Genomic DNA, 16,321 nt, shown 5'->3' on the forward strand with positions numbered 1-16,321 from the left:
GGACCGACAGATAGATAGAAAGATAACTAGACACAGAGACAGTTAGACAGACAGACAGACAGACAGACAGACAGTTAGACAGACAGGCAGACATAGTTAGACAGATGGACCGACAGATAGATAGAAAGATAGCTAGACAGAGAGACAGTTAGACAGAAAGACAGACAGACTGTTAGACAGACAGGCAGACATAGTTAGACAGATGGACCGACAGATAGATAGAAAGATAGCTAGACAGAGAGACAGTTAGACAGACAGACAGACAGTTAGACAAACAGGCAGACATAGTTAGACAGATGGACCGACAGATAGATAGAAATATAGCTAGACAGAGAGACAGTTAGACAGACAGACAGTTAGACAAACAGGCAGACATAGTTAGACAGATGGACCGACAGATAGATAGAAAGATAGCAAGACAGAGAGACAGACAGACAGACATAGTTAGACAGATGGACCGACAGATAGATAGAAAGATAGCAAGACAGAGAGACAGACAGGCAGACATAGTTAGACAGATGGACCGACAGATAGATAGAAAGATAGCTAGACAGAGAGACAGACAGACAGACATAGTTAGACAGATGGACCGACAGATAGATAGAAAGATAGCAAGACAGAGAGACAGTTAGACAGACAGACAGACAGACAGTTAGACAGACAGGCAGACATAGTTAGACAGATGGACCGACAGATAGATAGAAATATAGCTAGACAGAGAGACAGTTAGACAGACAGACAGACAGACAGACAGACAGATAGTTAGACAGACAGAGACATAGTTAGACAGATGGACAGATAGACAGACAGACAGTTAGGCAGATGGACAGACAGACAGATAGTTAGACAGACAGACACGGACTGTCACTTAAGCCAGAAAGGGTTCTCCATAGAGCTCATGGTTCTAAAGAGAAGTGCTGCCTTTTTTGTAAAACATTAATTAGTATTATTATTATTAGTATTATTATCATTATTATTATTATCGAATCTGGGGGGGGTTATTTATTAAATCTCGGACTGCTCTCTGTTGGGTGAGATTACATTGTAGCCACGCCCCCTGCAGACACATCGCCCGCTGATTGGCTGCGGGCTGGTGGCAGGCTGTTTGCACCCGCCTCCTTATCTTTGCCAGGCACCTCGCGCCACCACACGCTCTCGCGCGCAGAGCCATCGCTGATGGCAGCAGACGGACTGTGGACGATTCCGCGCGTGAACGACTCGACGCGGACGGATTAACGCGCGAGGAGAGAGAGAGAGAGGGAGAGATAGAGAGGAGAGAGAGAGAGAGAAGAGAGAAGGGCAGAGCGCTCGCGGAGGGAGAAGAGGGGGAGAGTGACGGAGAGGCAGAAGAGGAGAGCACTCTCTCTCTCCGCGCTCTCTCCGGGCTGGAGGATGGCGGAGGCGGACGGAAAGGCCGGCTGTGGCCGGCAGGGGGCGCTGGCTGTGGGTCTGTCTCAGCCCGCCGGGTGGCGCTCTCTGCTCTCCATCACCATCCTCTTCTTGGCCTGGCTCGCGGGCTTCAGCTCCAGGCTGTTCGCCGTCATCCGCTTCGAGAGCGTCATCCACGAGTTCGACCCCTGGTGAGTTCCCGGGGGAGGCAGGGTGGGCGGCTCAGCCTGGTGTCCAGCTTCAGGTTCACTCCCAGTTCGGTTAGTCCAGTTCGCTCTAACAATCCGGTGTAATCCGGCTCGGTCTGTTCGCTCTGAAGTCCAGTTCAGTCTAAACTCAGTCCGTTCACCTTATTAACCCAGAGCATAAACTCACACTGTGCTTATTAGGCGTCAGTAAAAGTGTCTTCACTCCGGTTCCCTCTGGTTCCACTTCATTATAGGTTATTTTTGTTCTAAGGGTCAGTTTGGGTCCACACTGATCTTATTCCGGTTTTTTCGCTCTTAATAATCCAGTTTATTCTAATAATCCAGGCTATTCGGGGGGAGGCGGCAGCGAGTAGTAGGTTTGAGGGGAGGTGGGTGTTCAGTCTGACGGTTAGCTTCAGGCTCACTCTGAGCCCGGCTTGCTGTGTTCATTCTTGAGTTCAGTGTGCCCCATTCGCCCTAACGATCCGGTTCAGTCCACTTCAGTGCGTTCGCTCTTAAATCCGCTTTATTGAAAACTTAGTTCAGTAGAACTGACTTCACTCCGGTTCCCTCTGCTTCCACTTCATTGGAAGTTTCCTTAAAGGTTATTTTTGTTCAGACGGATCTACTTCTAGTTTTTTTTCCACTTTAATAGTCCAATTTACTCTAACAGTCCAGGCTGCAGGGGGTCGAGGTGTGGAGTTGGTGCAGAGGGTCAGTCTGGTGGTGCTTTTGGTGGTAGTCCAGTTCACACTAACAATCCGGTTCAGTCTGTTCACTCAAATCAGTTTGGTTGACGCTTCAGTTCAGTAAAAGTGACTCCGGTTCCCTCTGGTTCCACTTCATTGTAAGTTTCCGTTTGTCGGGGTGTGGAGTTGGTGCAGAGGGTCAGTCTGGTGGTCCGTTTGGTGGTAGTCCAGTTCACACTAACAGTCCGGTTCAGTCTGTTCACTCGTAAATCAGTTGGGTTGAAAATTCAGTTCAGTTCACTGGCCTCATTCACACAGCCCAAAAAAATCGCGTGACGTTTATTATTCAGCCGTGAAACTTCTGGACTTCACTCCCGTTGCAGTTCATTCTACATTCTTTGTGCGTTCCACATTCTTTTTGTTCCAGGGGTCAGTTTGGGTCAGTCTCTCTGATTTACTCTAATCATCCAGGCTAACAGAGTCCATCATTGGGGTTCAGTCTGAGTCCGGGTCAGTCTGTTCTCCCTCAAGTCCTTTCGTGGAGAAAAGTGAGTAAGTCACGCAGCACGGCTGTGAGGTTGAGGTAGAAGAGCAGCGCTCAGTGAAGAGGGAAGCTTTCAAACCACTTTTAAAAAGAGGAAATGGATGAGGCGGTTCAGGTGAGGAGTTCCAGAGCTTAGAGGCTGTAGAACTAACAGACCTGCCAGCCTAAGAAGACCACCAAACCTGGGGGAGACCAACAGCCCAGAGCCAGAAGACCTGAGGTATTTACGTGAAGGGATATGCAGATGAAGTTAAAAGTCCAGTTTACTTTAAGTCCAGGACAGTCTAATAGTCCAGGCCAGGTCAGTGTGTTCACTCTGAAATCTCTGTTGTTGGAAGTCCAGTTTGCTGTAAGTCTAGTTCAGTCCAGTTCAGTCTAATAATCCAGGCCAGGTCAGTGTGTTCACTCTGAAGTCTCTGTTGTTGGAAGTCCAGTTTGCTGTAAGTCTAGTTCAGTCCAGTTCAGTCTAATAATCCAGGCCAGGTCAGTGTGTTCACTCTGAAGTCTCTGTTGTTGGAAGTCCAGTTTGCTGTAAGTCTAGTTCAGTCCAGTTCAGTCTAATAATCCAGGCCAGGTCAGTGTGTTCACTCTGAAGTCTCTGTTGTTGGAAGTCCAGTTTGCTGTAAGTCTAGTTCAGTCCAGTTCAGTCTAATAATCCAGGCCAGGTCAGTGTGTTCACTCTGAAATCTCTGTTGTTGGAAGTCCAGTTTGCTGTAAGTCTAGTTCAGTCCAGTTCAGTCTAATAATCCAGGCCAGGTCAGTGTGTTCACTCTGAAGTCTCTGTTGTTGGAAGTCCAGTTTGCTGTAAGTCTAGTTCAGTCCAGTTCAGTCTAATAATCCAGGCCAGGTCAGTGTGTTCACTCTGAAGTCTCTGTTGTTGGAAGTCCAGTTTGCTGTAAGTCTAGTTCAGTCCAGTTCAGTCTAATAATCCAGGCCAGGTCAGTGTGTTCACTCTGAAGTCTCTGTTGTTGGAAGTCCAGTTTGCTGTAAGTCTAGTTCAGTCCAGTTCAGTCTAATAATCCAGGCCAGGTCAGTGTGTTCACTCTGAAGTCTCTGTTGTTGGAAGTCCAGTTTGCTGTAAGTCTAGTTCAGTCCAGTTCAGTCTAATAATCCAGGCCAGGTCAGTGTGTTCACTCTGAAGTCTCTGTTGTTGGAAGTCCAGTTTGCTGTAAGTCTAGTTCAGTCCAGTTCAGTCTAATAATCCAGGCCAGGTCAGTGTGTTCACTCTGAAGTCTCTGTTGTTGGAAGTCCAGTTTGCTGTAAGTCTAGTTCAGTCCAGTTCAGTCTAATAATCCAGGCCAGGTCAGTGTGTTCACTCTGAAGTCTCTGTTGTTGGAAGTCCAGTTTGCTGTAAGTCTAGTTCAGTCCAGTTCAGTCTAATAATCCAGGCCAGGTCAGTGTGTTCACTCTGAAGTCTCTGTTGTTGGAAGTCCAGTTTGCTGTAAGTCTAGTTCAGTCCAGTTCAGTCTAATAATCCAGGCCAGGTCAGTGTACAGTAAATGGTTTAACCCTTTGCTATCTGACAGTTGAGAGCTAACCAGGGCAGATACTGTGTTATCACTGATATGCAAAGCCGACGTACCTAAAAACACTGTTTCTGTTTATTTGCTGAGTTTATCATATCTGTAAAATCAGTAACTGTGTGTTAAAGTGTGCAGCAGAGTGTCTCTGTAGAGGAAGTTTTACTTATTTAATCTCACAACGTCAACAGTGTGGAGTCTGACCGGGGGTGCAGAGACTTTTGCCCGTTACTCTGATATCGCTGCGTGTCTCAGTTCCTTCAGGCCGAAACTGAACGGAGAAGATATGCTCATTTTCGGAATGCTGCTGAGGAGCTGAAGCTGTCCCCAAACTTCTGAAGGGGCTTGTTATGCTGCAGCAGTCTGTGTCCTGTTGCCTGTGTGATCCAGCGGCCTGTATTTCGGCTGCTTCGCTTTCAGGTTGGTGGAATGTGCCCTGACAGGTCAAAGTGACGGTGTAAATGCGACCTGGCAGGCCAAAATGACTGAATCCCTGGAGTAATCAGATCCCATCGCTAAGCTAATGGACTCACTCAGGCGACTCAGCAGCACTAAAGAACTTCCTCGGGCTGCGGCGTTCTCTCTCTGTCTGCGTTACGCTGGCGACAGACTATGGTGGTTTACGGTAGCGCCGTCTCAATTAATCGATTAAAGCATAACCCATTAAAATGTGCCTTGTTGAAGAATTTGTTGTTTAAGAACTTATATTTCTTAGTGTAGAGGAGTGTTTATTGAGGTTGTGTATGGACTAATATCTCCTATTCTAGTGTAGAGGAGTGTTTATTGAGGTTGTGTATGGACTAATATCTCCTATTCTAGTGTATAGGAGTGTTTATTGAGGTTGTGTATGGACTAATATCTCCTATTCTAGTGTATGGAGTGTTTATTGAGGTTGTGTATGGACTGATATCTCCTATTCTAGTGTAGAGGAGTGTTTATTGAGGTTGTGTATGGACTGATATCTCCTATTCTAGTGTAGAGGAGCGTTTATTGAGGTTGTGTATGGACTGATATCTCCTATTCTAGTGTAGAGGAGCGTTTATTGAGGTTGTGTATGGACTGATATCTCCTATTCTAGTGTAGAGGAGTGTTTATTGAGGTTGTGTATGGACTAATATCTCCTATTCTGGTGTAGAGGAGTGTTTATTTAGGTTGTGTATGGACTAATATCTCCTATTCTAGTGTAGAGGAGTGTTTATTGAGGTTGTGTATGGACTAATATCTCCTATTCCGGTGTAGAGGAGTGTTTATTGAGGTTGTGTATGGACTAATATCTCCTATTCTAGTGTAGAGGAGTGTTTATTGAGGTTGTGTATGGACTAATATCTCCTATTCTAGTGTATAGGAGTGTTTATTGAGGTTGTGTATGGACTGATATCTCCTATTCTGGTGTAGAGGAGTGTTTATTGAGTTTGTTAATGGACTAATATCTCATTCTGGTGTAGAGGAGTGTTTATTGAAATTGTTAATGGACTAATATCTCATTCTGGTGTATAAGAGCATTTGTTGAGTTTGTTTATGGACTAATATCTCATTCTGTTGTAGAGGAGTGTTTATTGAGTTTGTTAATGGGCTAATATCTCATTCTGGTGTAGAGGAGTGTTTATTGAGTTTGTTAATGGGCTAATATCTCATTCTGGTGTATAAGAGCATTTGTTGAGTTTGTTAATGGGCTAATATCTCGCATGCTTTTGTATAGGAGTGTTTATTAAGTTTCTTTATTGACTAATATCTCTTTTTGTAGTGTATAAGTGTGTTTGTCATTGAGAAATGAGTTGGATTGAAAGAGAACTGGTTGTGCCTTTTGTGAGTGACACCCCATCTTTATTCTTTCCTTTTTCCTTTTTTTGTTCGCTCTTATTATTCTGTACCTGTTTTATCTCTGTAATAAAACACACATGGCGCAGTGCTCTTTGATTATATTTTATTAGGCTGATTTGCTGCAGTCGCTGCTCATTAAACAGACGCAGCCTGCTTTGCTTTCCACTTCTCGCTGTGGAACCTGGGTAAAACTGTGTGAATCTGGTGATTTTTTTCTTTACATATATCTTTTGTGCAGCACCAGCGTCAGTAATATGCAATACGGTGTGATACTTGAGCGCTGTACGTCCGGAGGCCTTTAGACTCCAGAGTTTCTTCTGTAATGAAAGTGTTGAAAGTGAGTCTGTGCTGCAGTAACAGCCTCTGCTCTTCTGGGAAGGCTTTATACTGAATGTTGGAACAGCTACCCCACCAGTTAGTACTGTGTAAAGAACAGCTACCCCACCAGTTAGTACTGTGTAAAGAACAGCTACCCCACCAATTAGTACTGTGTAAAGAACAGCTACCCCACCAATTAGTACTGTGTAAAGAACAGCTACCCCACCAGTTAGTACTGTGTAAAGAACAGCTACCCCACCAATTAGTACTGTGTAAAGAACAGCTACCCCACCAGTTAGTACTGTGTAAAGAACAGCTACCCCACCAGTTAGTACTGTGTAAAGAACAGCTACCCCACCAGTTAGTACTGTGTAAAGAACAGCTACCCCACCAATTAGTACTGTGTAAAGCACAGCTACCCCATCAGTTAGTACTGTGTAAAGAACAGCTACCCCACCAGTTAGTACTGTGTCAAGAACAGCTACCCCACCAGTTAGTACTGTGTAAAGAACAGCTACCCCACCAGTTAGTACTGTGTAAAGAACAGCTAGCCCACCAATTAGACCTGTGTAAAGAACAGCTACCCCACCAGTTAGTACTGTGTAAAGAACAGCTACCCCACCAATTAGTACTGTGTAAAGAACAGCTACCCCACCAGTTAGTGCTGTGTAAGGAACAGCTAGCCCACCAATTAGTACTGTGTAAAGAACAGCTACCCCACCAATTAGTACTGTGTAAAGAACAGCTACCCCACCAGTTAGTACTGTGTAAAGAACAGCTACCCCACCAGTTAGTCCTGTGTAAAGAACAGCTACCCCACCAGTTAGTACTGTGTAAAGAACAGCTACCCCACCAGTTAGTACTGTGTAAAGAACAGCTACCCCACCAGTTAGTACTGTGTAAAGAACAGCTACCCCACCAGTTAGTACTGTGTAAAGAACAGCTACCCCACCAGTTAGTCCTGTCTAAAGAACAGCTACCCCACCAATTAGTGCTGTGTAAAGAACAGCTACCCCACCAGTTAGTGCTGTGTAAAGAACAGCTACCCCACCAATTAGTCCTGTGTAAAGAACAGCTACCCCACCAATTAGTACTGTATAAAGAACAGCTACCCCACCAATTAGTACTGTATAAAGAACAGCTACCCCACCAATTAGTACTGTGTAAAGGACAGCTACCCCACCAGTTAGTACTGTGTAAAGAACAGCTACCCCACCAGTTAGTACTGTGTAAAGAACAGCTACCCTACCAGTTAGTACTGTGTAAAGAACAGCTACCCCACCAATTAGTCCTGTCTAAAGAACAGCTACCCCACCAATTAGTGCTGTGTAAAGAACAGCTACCCCACCAGTTAGTACTGTGTAAAGAACAGCTACCCCACCAATTAGTACTGTGTAAAGAACAGCTACCCCACCAATTAGTACTGTGTAAAGCACAGCTACCCCATCAGTTAGTACTGTGTAAAGAACAGCTACCCCACCAATTAGTACTGTGTAAAGAACAGCTACCCCACCAATTAGTACTGTGTAAAGAACAGCTACCCCACCAGTTAGTACTGTGTAAAGAACAGCTACCCCACCAATTAGTACTGTGTAAAGAACAGCTACCCCACCAATTAGTACTGTGTAAAGAACAGCTACCCCACCAGTTAGTACTGTGTAAAGAACAGCTACCCCACCAGTTAGTACTGTGTAAAGAACAGCTACCCCACCAGTTAGTACTGTGTAAAGAACAGCTACCCCACCAGTTAGTGCTGTGTAAAGAACAGCTACCCCACCAATTAGTGCTGTGTAAAGAACAGCTACCCCACCAGTTAGTACTGTGTAAAGAACAGCTACCCCACCAGTTAGTCCTGTGTAAAGAACAGCTACCCCACCAGTTAGTCCTGTGTAAAGAACAGCTACCCCACCAGTTAGTACTGTGTAAAGAACAGCTACCCCACCAGTTAGTACTGTGTAAAGAACAGCTACCCCACCAATTAGTACTGTGTAAAGAACAGCTACCCCACCAGTTAGTCCTGTGTAAAGAACAGCTACCCCACCAATTAGTCCTGTGTAAAGAACAGCTACCCCACCAATTAGTACTGTGTAAAGAACAGCTACCCCACCAGTTAGTACTGTGTAAAGAACAGCTACCCCACCAATTAGTACTGTGTAAAGAACAGCTACCCCACCAGTTAGTACTGTGTAAAGAACAGCTACCCCACCAGTTAGTACTGTATAAAGAACAGCTACCCCACCAGTTAGTCCTGTGTAAAAATTAGTACTGTGTAAAGAACAGCTACCCCACCAGTTAGTACTGTGTAAAGAACAGCTACCCCACCAGTTAGTACTGTGTAAAGAACAGCTACCCCACCAGTTAGTACTGTGTAAAGAACAGCTACCCCACCAGTTAGTCCTGTGTAAAAATTAGTACTGTGTAAAGAACAGCTACCCCACCAGTTAGTACTGTGTAAAGAACAGCTACCCCACCAGTTAGTACTGTCTAAAGAACAAGTACCCCACCAATTAGTACTGTGTAAAGAACAGCTACCCCACCAGTTAGTCCTGTGTAAAGAACAGCTACCCCACCAGTTACTGTGTAAAGAACAGCTACCCCACCAATTAGTCCTGTCTAAAGAACAGCTACCCCACCAATTAGTGCTGTGTAAAGAACAGCTACCCCACCAATTAGTACTGTGTAAAGAACAGCTACCCCACCAATTAGTCCTGTGTAAAGAACAGCTACCCCACCAATTAGTACTGTATAAAGAACAGCTACCCCACCAATTAGTACTGTGTAAAGGACAGCTACCCCACCAGTTAGTACTGTGTAAAGAACAGCTACCCCACCAGTTAGTACTGTGTAAAGAACAGCTACCCCACCAGTTAGTACTGTGTAAAGAACAGCTACCCCACCAATTAGTCCTGTCTAAAGAACAGCTACCCCACCAATTAGTGCTGTGTAAAGAACAGCTACCCCACCAGTTAGTACTGTGTAAAGAACAGCTACCCCACCAATTAGTACTGTGTAAAGAACAGCTACCCCACCAGTTAGTACTGTGTAAAGAACAGCTACCCCACCAGTTAGTAGTGTGTAAAGAACAGCTACCCCAGCAGTTAGTACTGTGTAAAGAACAGCTACCCCACCAGTTAGTAGTGTGTAAAGAACAGCTACCCCACCAATTAGTACTGTGTAAAGAACAGCTACCCCACCAATTAGTACTGTGTAAAGTACAAGTACCCCACCAGTTAGTACTGTGTAAAGAACAGCTACCCCTCCAGTTAGTACAGTGTAAAAGTGTATGAATGTGTGCCATGTTGGTGAAGAATATCAGGACGAAGTTTGGACCCTGAACGCGTCTTGCCTGATTAAGTACACCGGGGAATTTGACTGAGAAACTGGGGGAGTTTGATATTTTGCCAGACTGTGGCTTTAATTCAGTCTGTGACCCGTCTCTCCTGTCCTCCCCCTCTCTGGACCTGCCGCGGGTGCGTGTGCAGGGTCGGCCGGCTGAGCCCTGTCTGCCTGCGGTCCTGTTCGGGATGGCTTATAAAATATTCAGAGCATCGCCGTGTAGTTTCATTCTGAACGCACACCACCTCCGCGGCACTGTCCCTGTCCTGCCCCGCTGATTTGTATCCGCAATGTTGGATTTGTATAATAAATAACACCCAGCATTGCTGAATATTTTTCTCCTGGTGAGCATCCAAGGGCGTATGTCTCTGACTAGCTTTAGCATAGCGGTCGGAAATGGCTCATTACCGTAGCCTTCACTTTAGGCCCTAACTGTGACTTTCTCTGCTCTCTCTATTCAGCCTTGCCTACTCAGGCTCATCCTCCACCTCAGTGCTGGGATATGACAGTGGGGAGAGCGCTGTGTAAGGCTTTATGTGGGGTGTAATGTAGGCCATGGGAGAAATAAAGCAGAGAGAGAGAGAGAGAGGGATGGGTATGTGGAGTTTACAGCATCACAGTGAGTGAGGACTGAAAGATTAATGTGCATTTCCAGGTTCAGGTGCAGCTGTTGAGCCACAGGCTGTGTGGAGCTCTTCTGTCCGACTGCAGGGCTCAGGCTGGCCGGAAGGCAGCAGGGATTACGCTTAGTCACAGCGTAGCCTAGGCTTTGTGGTTTTGAGAATTATAAAGGTTGTGTGGGTTTGATCAAAGCGTTACAAACACTGGGTTTACGCTTAGTTATACATATAGCAGACATTCAGCTGTCCAGAACAACATCATGTGGCAGATGTAACGTTAGGAGTCTTGCCCAAGGACTCCTATTGGTAGAGCATGGTGTGGTTACCCGGGTGAGGAACTGAACCCTAGTCTACCTGACGGAAGTTTCCATGATACACGTTATGCCCTAGTATTTTGTTTTGCTGAGGTCTGATGAGCTGGATCAGACAATAAACAACACAATGAAAACAATGCTATCAACAACTACAAGTACAAATGATTTTTACTATACATTTTCTCGTCCTGTGCTACACTCATTCCATTTAAACAGGCCTTAACAGGCTGTCTCTGTAATGAAACATGCAGTTGGTCAGTGTTCTAGACCAGTGGTTCCCAGGTCTGGACTAGGACACCATGCCTTGCGGATTGCGGTGTTTACCCATCTCCCAACAACTCTAACTGATCTGCCAATTATCAAGCCCCTCCTGAGCTGAAGTGGGTGTATTTTGGCAGGCAGACACAAAATGTGTAGGGCCAGGGGGTCCTCCAGGACCAGGGTTGGGAACCACTGTTCTGGCCGTATTTGAAATACTTCAACGTGATAAGAAAAACATATAATGATATAATTTATCTTGATAACAATAAACCATATTGCCCAGCCCTACATCAAAGGCAGCAGTGTTACTACCTATAATACACAAACCGCTACATTTGCATTTATGTTATGTTATATAAACTTTGCTTTCAGACTTTTAACTGTTCCTTGACACACACACATACACACACACACACACACACACACACACACACAAACATACACATATATACACCTATATACACACACATACATACACACACACACCTACACACACACACACACACACATACATACACATACACGCGTTGGAACCTCCTCTTCTCTTATTTCATTATGTTCATCTCACTCGTCTGTGTGTGAAGAGTAAAAAGCTGAATTTGAATCTGGATCTGCTGACGTGCCTCTACTTTTCTCCTGTTCTCGTCTTTTCTGCTCATATTAATTATTCAGATTCTGCTGAAGCGTGAGAGCGTTCTGATGTGGCATAGAAACAGAAAACCAATAAAACCACAATAGAGCCAATATATCACAGAGAGAGAGTCACAAGGGAGCGGAAGATTGGGAGAGTAGAGAGAGAAAGGAAAGAAAGGAGCGAGACAGAGAGAGGGTAGAGAAGGAGAAGATGGGGGGCGTATAGAGAAGGACTGTGATAAACGCAGCATATACAGTATAGTATAGAGCAGGGCTCTCAGTACCGGCTTCATATGTCCATCAAATATTGACCATTTATCCTTCAATCTGGCCCACAAATCTTTTTTTTTCTTCCTATTTTGGCTAAATTTGTCCATCTGACCGGTAGATCCGCGTCACTCACCAGGCACTGTGGCTGATAAGCACTGAAAATCAGCTCGGACTGCGTATTAGTGTTAAAGCTGAAATAGTCAAGAGGAACCATTTAAACTAAACCCTGACGCAGCACACGTTACATTCACTCAATAGTCTGATCATAACCAGATTTCTGCAGGTATCTGATTATTCAAATGATCATGTAAACGCCAATCTAGAAATCTGATTAAGAAATCCAATAAAGAGGTTGGAGTAATCAGAGCTGTGAGCTCTTACTCTGATTTCTTTCAGATTTCTCAGCGCTGTGAACTCTTTTTCTCTAGTTATTGGATTATTAAGTGCATGTAAACACACTCACTGACTGTTTTTCTGCCAGAACTAACTAAGCGATTATTCTGATTTTGACTAATAGTTAGTTAAACCTGCCCTCTCGGATTCATCCAGGACACAGCGGCAGATACGCGTGTCAGAATTACGAAAATGAGTGGAGCTATCAAACAGATCGGCTGAGACTACAGAATTAAACACTATCAATGCTCGCTTTCAGCAGGAACAGAGAGACTTTCACAGTAAGAGTCCCATTTCATTCAGGGCTGGAGCTTCACCACCAAAAGTGGTGGGGCAAAACGTACAGTTTCCCAAATAAATGGGTTCAGTCTCACATTACAAACTGTGCTTGCTAACATCTCTGAAGAACGTTGGGCTCATTCTCACAGGTCCCCCACCAGAGTTTGGGTTTGTGTGATATTCTATCATTTTCATTTGGTTTGGTTGGTTTCGCACTGCTGCGGCTAAACTAGACCAGATTATACACGCAGGTGTTTGTTGTTAGAAGCTTGCAGGGCACTCTGTTACTTTAACATTCGCCACTGTTAAAATGGAAAAACAGAGATGCTTATCGTCTGTGTGCCACAACCAGTGCAGTAATAATAAGCCGTACTGCCTGCATCTACGTTGAACGTAACCAATGGTGAGGCTGAGGCTCAGCCATAAATATGTTCTGTAATCCATGAGACAAAATGAAACCCACGTCTTCACTATTATTCTGTTGCTTGTCTGTCTGTATATAGATTGAGACCCTTATTAGTCCCACAACGGGGAAATTTCACCTCCGCATTTAACCCATCCATGAAGTGAAACACCACATACACTCTAGTGAGCACACTTGACCAGAGTCCACAGTGCCAGGGAGCAGTTGGGGGTTAGGTGTCTTGCTCAAGGACACCTCAGTCATGTGCTGTCGGCGCTGGGGATCGAACCGGTGACCTTCCGGTCATGAGGCTGGTTCCCTAATCAGCCCAAGACAGCCTGTGAGGATAGTTCCTGTCCTAAAATCTGATTGGCTGAGCCAAATTCAAAGCCATTAGAAAATCCACAGTATTCGCACACCTATGACCGCCTCACAACAACTGAACTCTATCACTGCACTCTCTGAAAAAATGTCCGAAACTGTCACTGGGTCAGTTCTCCTCGTCACTGTGGTGGGACCCTCATCTCAGTGCCTTCAGTCAGGGAACATAACTGAACCATAATCCACTGAAACAATCTGTTCTAAGCTGGACTGACTCCACACACCCCGCCTCGCCTCGCCTCCAGGCTTTTATTCTACTGTTCTGTTTTAAAACATTCGGTTATGAAAAGGAACAAATACCAACTTTTCACCTGGAGGAACTGATTTAAGCTTCACAGTCAGACCTTAAACCCCCTGTAGAACCTTTGCGTGAACATCTACACTGTTTGTACCTCGATGAAGGAAAATTGAACCTGTATTTCTAACAGTGTACGCCACAGCATGAAAAAACCGTTCTACTGTTAATGGAATTATCTTTGACTCTCCTGCTGCTCACATGGAGCACCGAGTGATCTGATGAAGTAAGAGCCCAGTTATGTTTAAACTGAGAGGCTGACTACTTATGTTCTTAACTAAATCTAGGCTGGTCAGCTGGCTAACAGGCTAAAAGAACTAACAGCCTAAACAGCTCCATCATTAATATCACAGGCCTGAATTAAAGCACTTACAGTTTGATTCACTGCTAAACTGCAGTATAAAAGTCTGAAAATGTTTTACACACTTTAATTGTTTGTGTTTCAGTCAGAAGTCCCGTCAAAACCCAGGCTGAATCCCAAACGGCTCCGTACTCCCTAAATAGCGTTCTTGCTACGAAAGTTTAGAAATTCTAGCTTCTACAGCCAAACTGTGAATCATTTATGGAGTGTGGACGTTTCTGAGCCCCAAGTGACTGTTTCTTAGCTGTATTTCGCTCTGCTGGGCTGCAGGATCCAGTATTTAAACTCCTACGTAGTGCACTATGTAGGGAGCAGGTAGGCGTTTGAGATCCAGCCCCAGTGTGAGAAGAGTGACCCCACTGGATTGGTGCTAAATAAAACTCATAGTGGAGTTTTAGTGACGAAAAAGTGCTCATAAAGTGAAAGTTTTTTAATTGAACAGTGTTGTGATGTGATACATGTGATATATTTTAAAGGTGACTGCAGTATACAGCAATGGGTGACCGAACATTCTCGTCCTTCAGTCCATAGTTGCTTGGATATGATGCCGTACTCTAAAGGAATTACATTTCTTGGCGGAATACTTATTTATGTTGATTATTATTAATAATAACTTAAGGTATTTCCTGAAAAATTGTGTATTTCATCATATTTTATGTTGGCCGCTGTTTTATAAAAGCAATAACAACTCGAGGATGAGCGTTACAGTGATTTTGTCCCAGGGAAGGAAGCTTTATTCCCTTTCACCTTGTGCCTAACAACACCCTTACCCATGGTACAATCGCAGTAATGCACTGGCTTGTGGCTTATTGCTTTAATATATCACTGCTGTTGGACCAAAACCTCAGAAAAATATCCCTTCACTGAGAAGGAAAAGTGTTCTTAACTTTTAATGGAAGTGAATGGATAAATAATTTTACCATGAAATTTCGGAGCATTCTGTTTCTGTTCTATTTCTCTTTCTCGCTTTCTTTCTTCACCCCCCCAAAGGGAGAGGTTAATCACACAGTTTAATCCCTTAAAATCCAAGCTTTTTACATACTAAGACCTGTTATTTAGTAACTAAAGGGACATCAGTGCAAACCGGCTGAGCTATTCTTGGAGTACAGAAGTGTGTAATAAAACTCTGGGCCATGTCAGGGGTTGAATATCCTGCTGAGCAGTGATTCTCTGGCAGCCGAGTTCAGAATGAAGGATCTCTGCTCTTCAGTTTACAGTCTAACTGTGGGGTTTGGATATTAAGGTGTGTTTCTGAAGCGCCGTACTGTACGTGAGTCCCTGCTGCCCCTTCAGCCCTGATGGTTATTATATAGCGGAGAAGTCTGAAGTGTATGAGAGGTTAGATGAGTCTATAGAGCATCTTACTCTCATTATCGCAGCTGAATGAGGTTCTGATGGAGTTCAGGGTTTCTAGCCATTCATCATCTCAGCTCTCAACTCCACAGTCCTCGTCCTGTTTCTGCGGTAACCGCCGTACATCTGTCGAGCCATACAGTGAATCGAATACAGTCTGATACAGTCAGATGAGAGGGAGACAGCGGAGATGAGCTTTTTAGCAATAACGGGTCAAGGCTGCGACTCTGAGATTTCTTCTTCTGTGGAAAGCGAGGCTTTTCATTGAGGTGCTGGAAAGACGTTTACGTATTCCGACGTTGTAGAGCTGGGCGATAGGACATATTATTCTTTACTGAGCACATCATGGAAACCATCAGTACTTAACCATTTGTCGATAACCGTACCGGTTCCAGCACACTTTCTGTTCACATACAGTTTCCTAAACATCATTTTAGCGTGTCAGTTCGTCTAGCAAGGTGTTGACGCAATAGACCATCAGAAAGATCCGAATCTCAGGATTTGATTCTTATTCAAATGCGCGCAGATCTGCCCTCACCTTCAAAGCCCCACTGTTGGCCCTATCATCGGGTAATTGCTAGTTCGATTCCCGATGGTTTCCCTGTGATGGACTGGCGACCTGTCCTGGGTGTATCCTACCTTCCGCCCGATGACCGCTGGGATACCCCCTCGCGACCCTGAGGGAGAAGCGGCTTAGAGAATGGATGGATGGATGGATTCCCGATGATCCTACAGCCGACCGTGCTGGGAGTCCAAGAGAGTGCGACTGGCCTCGCTCACTGGGTGGGTACCTGTATTCCTGCATCAGCCAGCGTGATGCTAGTGTGGCTGATATAACAGATCTGGCACTTAATGTTCTCCTCCAAGCGTGTTCACTGGTGTTGAGGTAGCAGTAGCTCCAGGTGATGTGGCAGTGCTTCACAAGACTTGGAGGAAGGCTTGTGGTAGCCTTC

General features: G+C 44.8%; 1 protein-coding gene across 1 annotated transcript in view; it reads left to right on the forward strand.

Moving 5' to 3' along the window:
• Positions 1 to 1,151: 1,151 nt before the first annotated feature.
• The window catches only part of LOC108412618 (dolichyl-diphosphooligosaccharide--protein glycosyltransferase subunit STT3B-like), a 184,314-nt gene continuing 169,144 nt past the window's right edge, over positions 1,152 to 16,321 (forward strand). Inside the window, exon 1 of the mRNA XM_017684712.2 lies at positions 1,152 to 1,580. Within this exon, the coding sequence (XP_017540201.1) occupies positions 1,393 to 1,580 (188 nt within the window). The 5' untranslated portion in view covers positions 1,152 to 1,392. The remainder of the gene's footprint in view (positions 1,581 to 16,321) is intronic.

This window comes from Pygocentrus nattereri, chromosome 11 (assembly GCF_015220715.1).
Source record: "Pygocentrus nattereri isolate fPygNat1 chromosome 11, fPygNat1.pri, whole genome shotgun sequence".
Classification (NCBI taxonomy): Eukaryota; Metazoa; Chordata; class Actinopteri; order Characiformes; family Serrasalmidae; genus Pygocentrus; species Pygocentrus nattereri.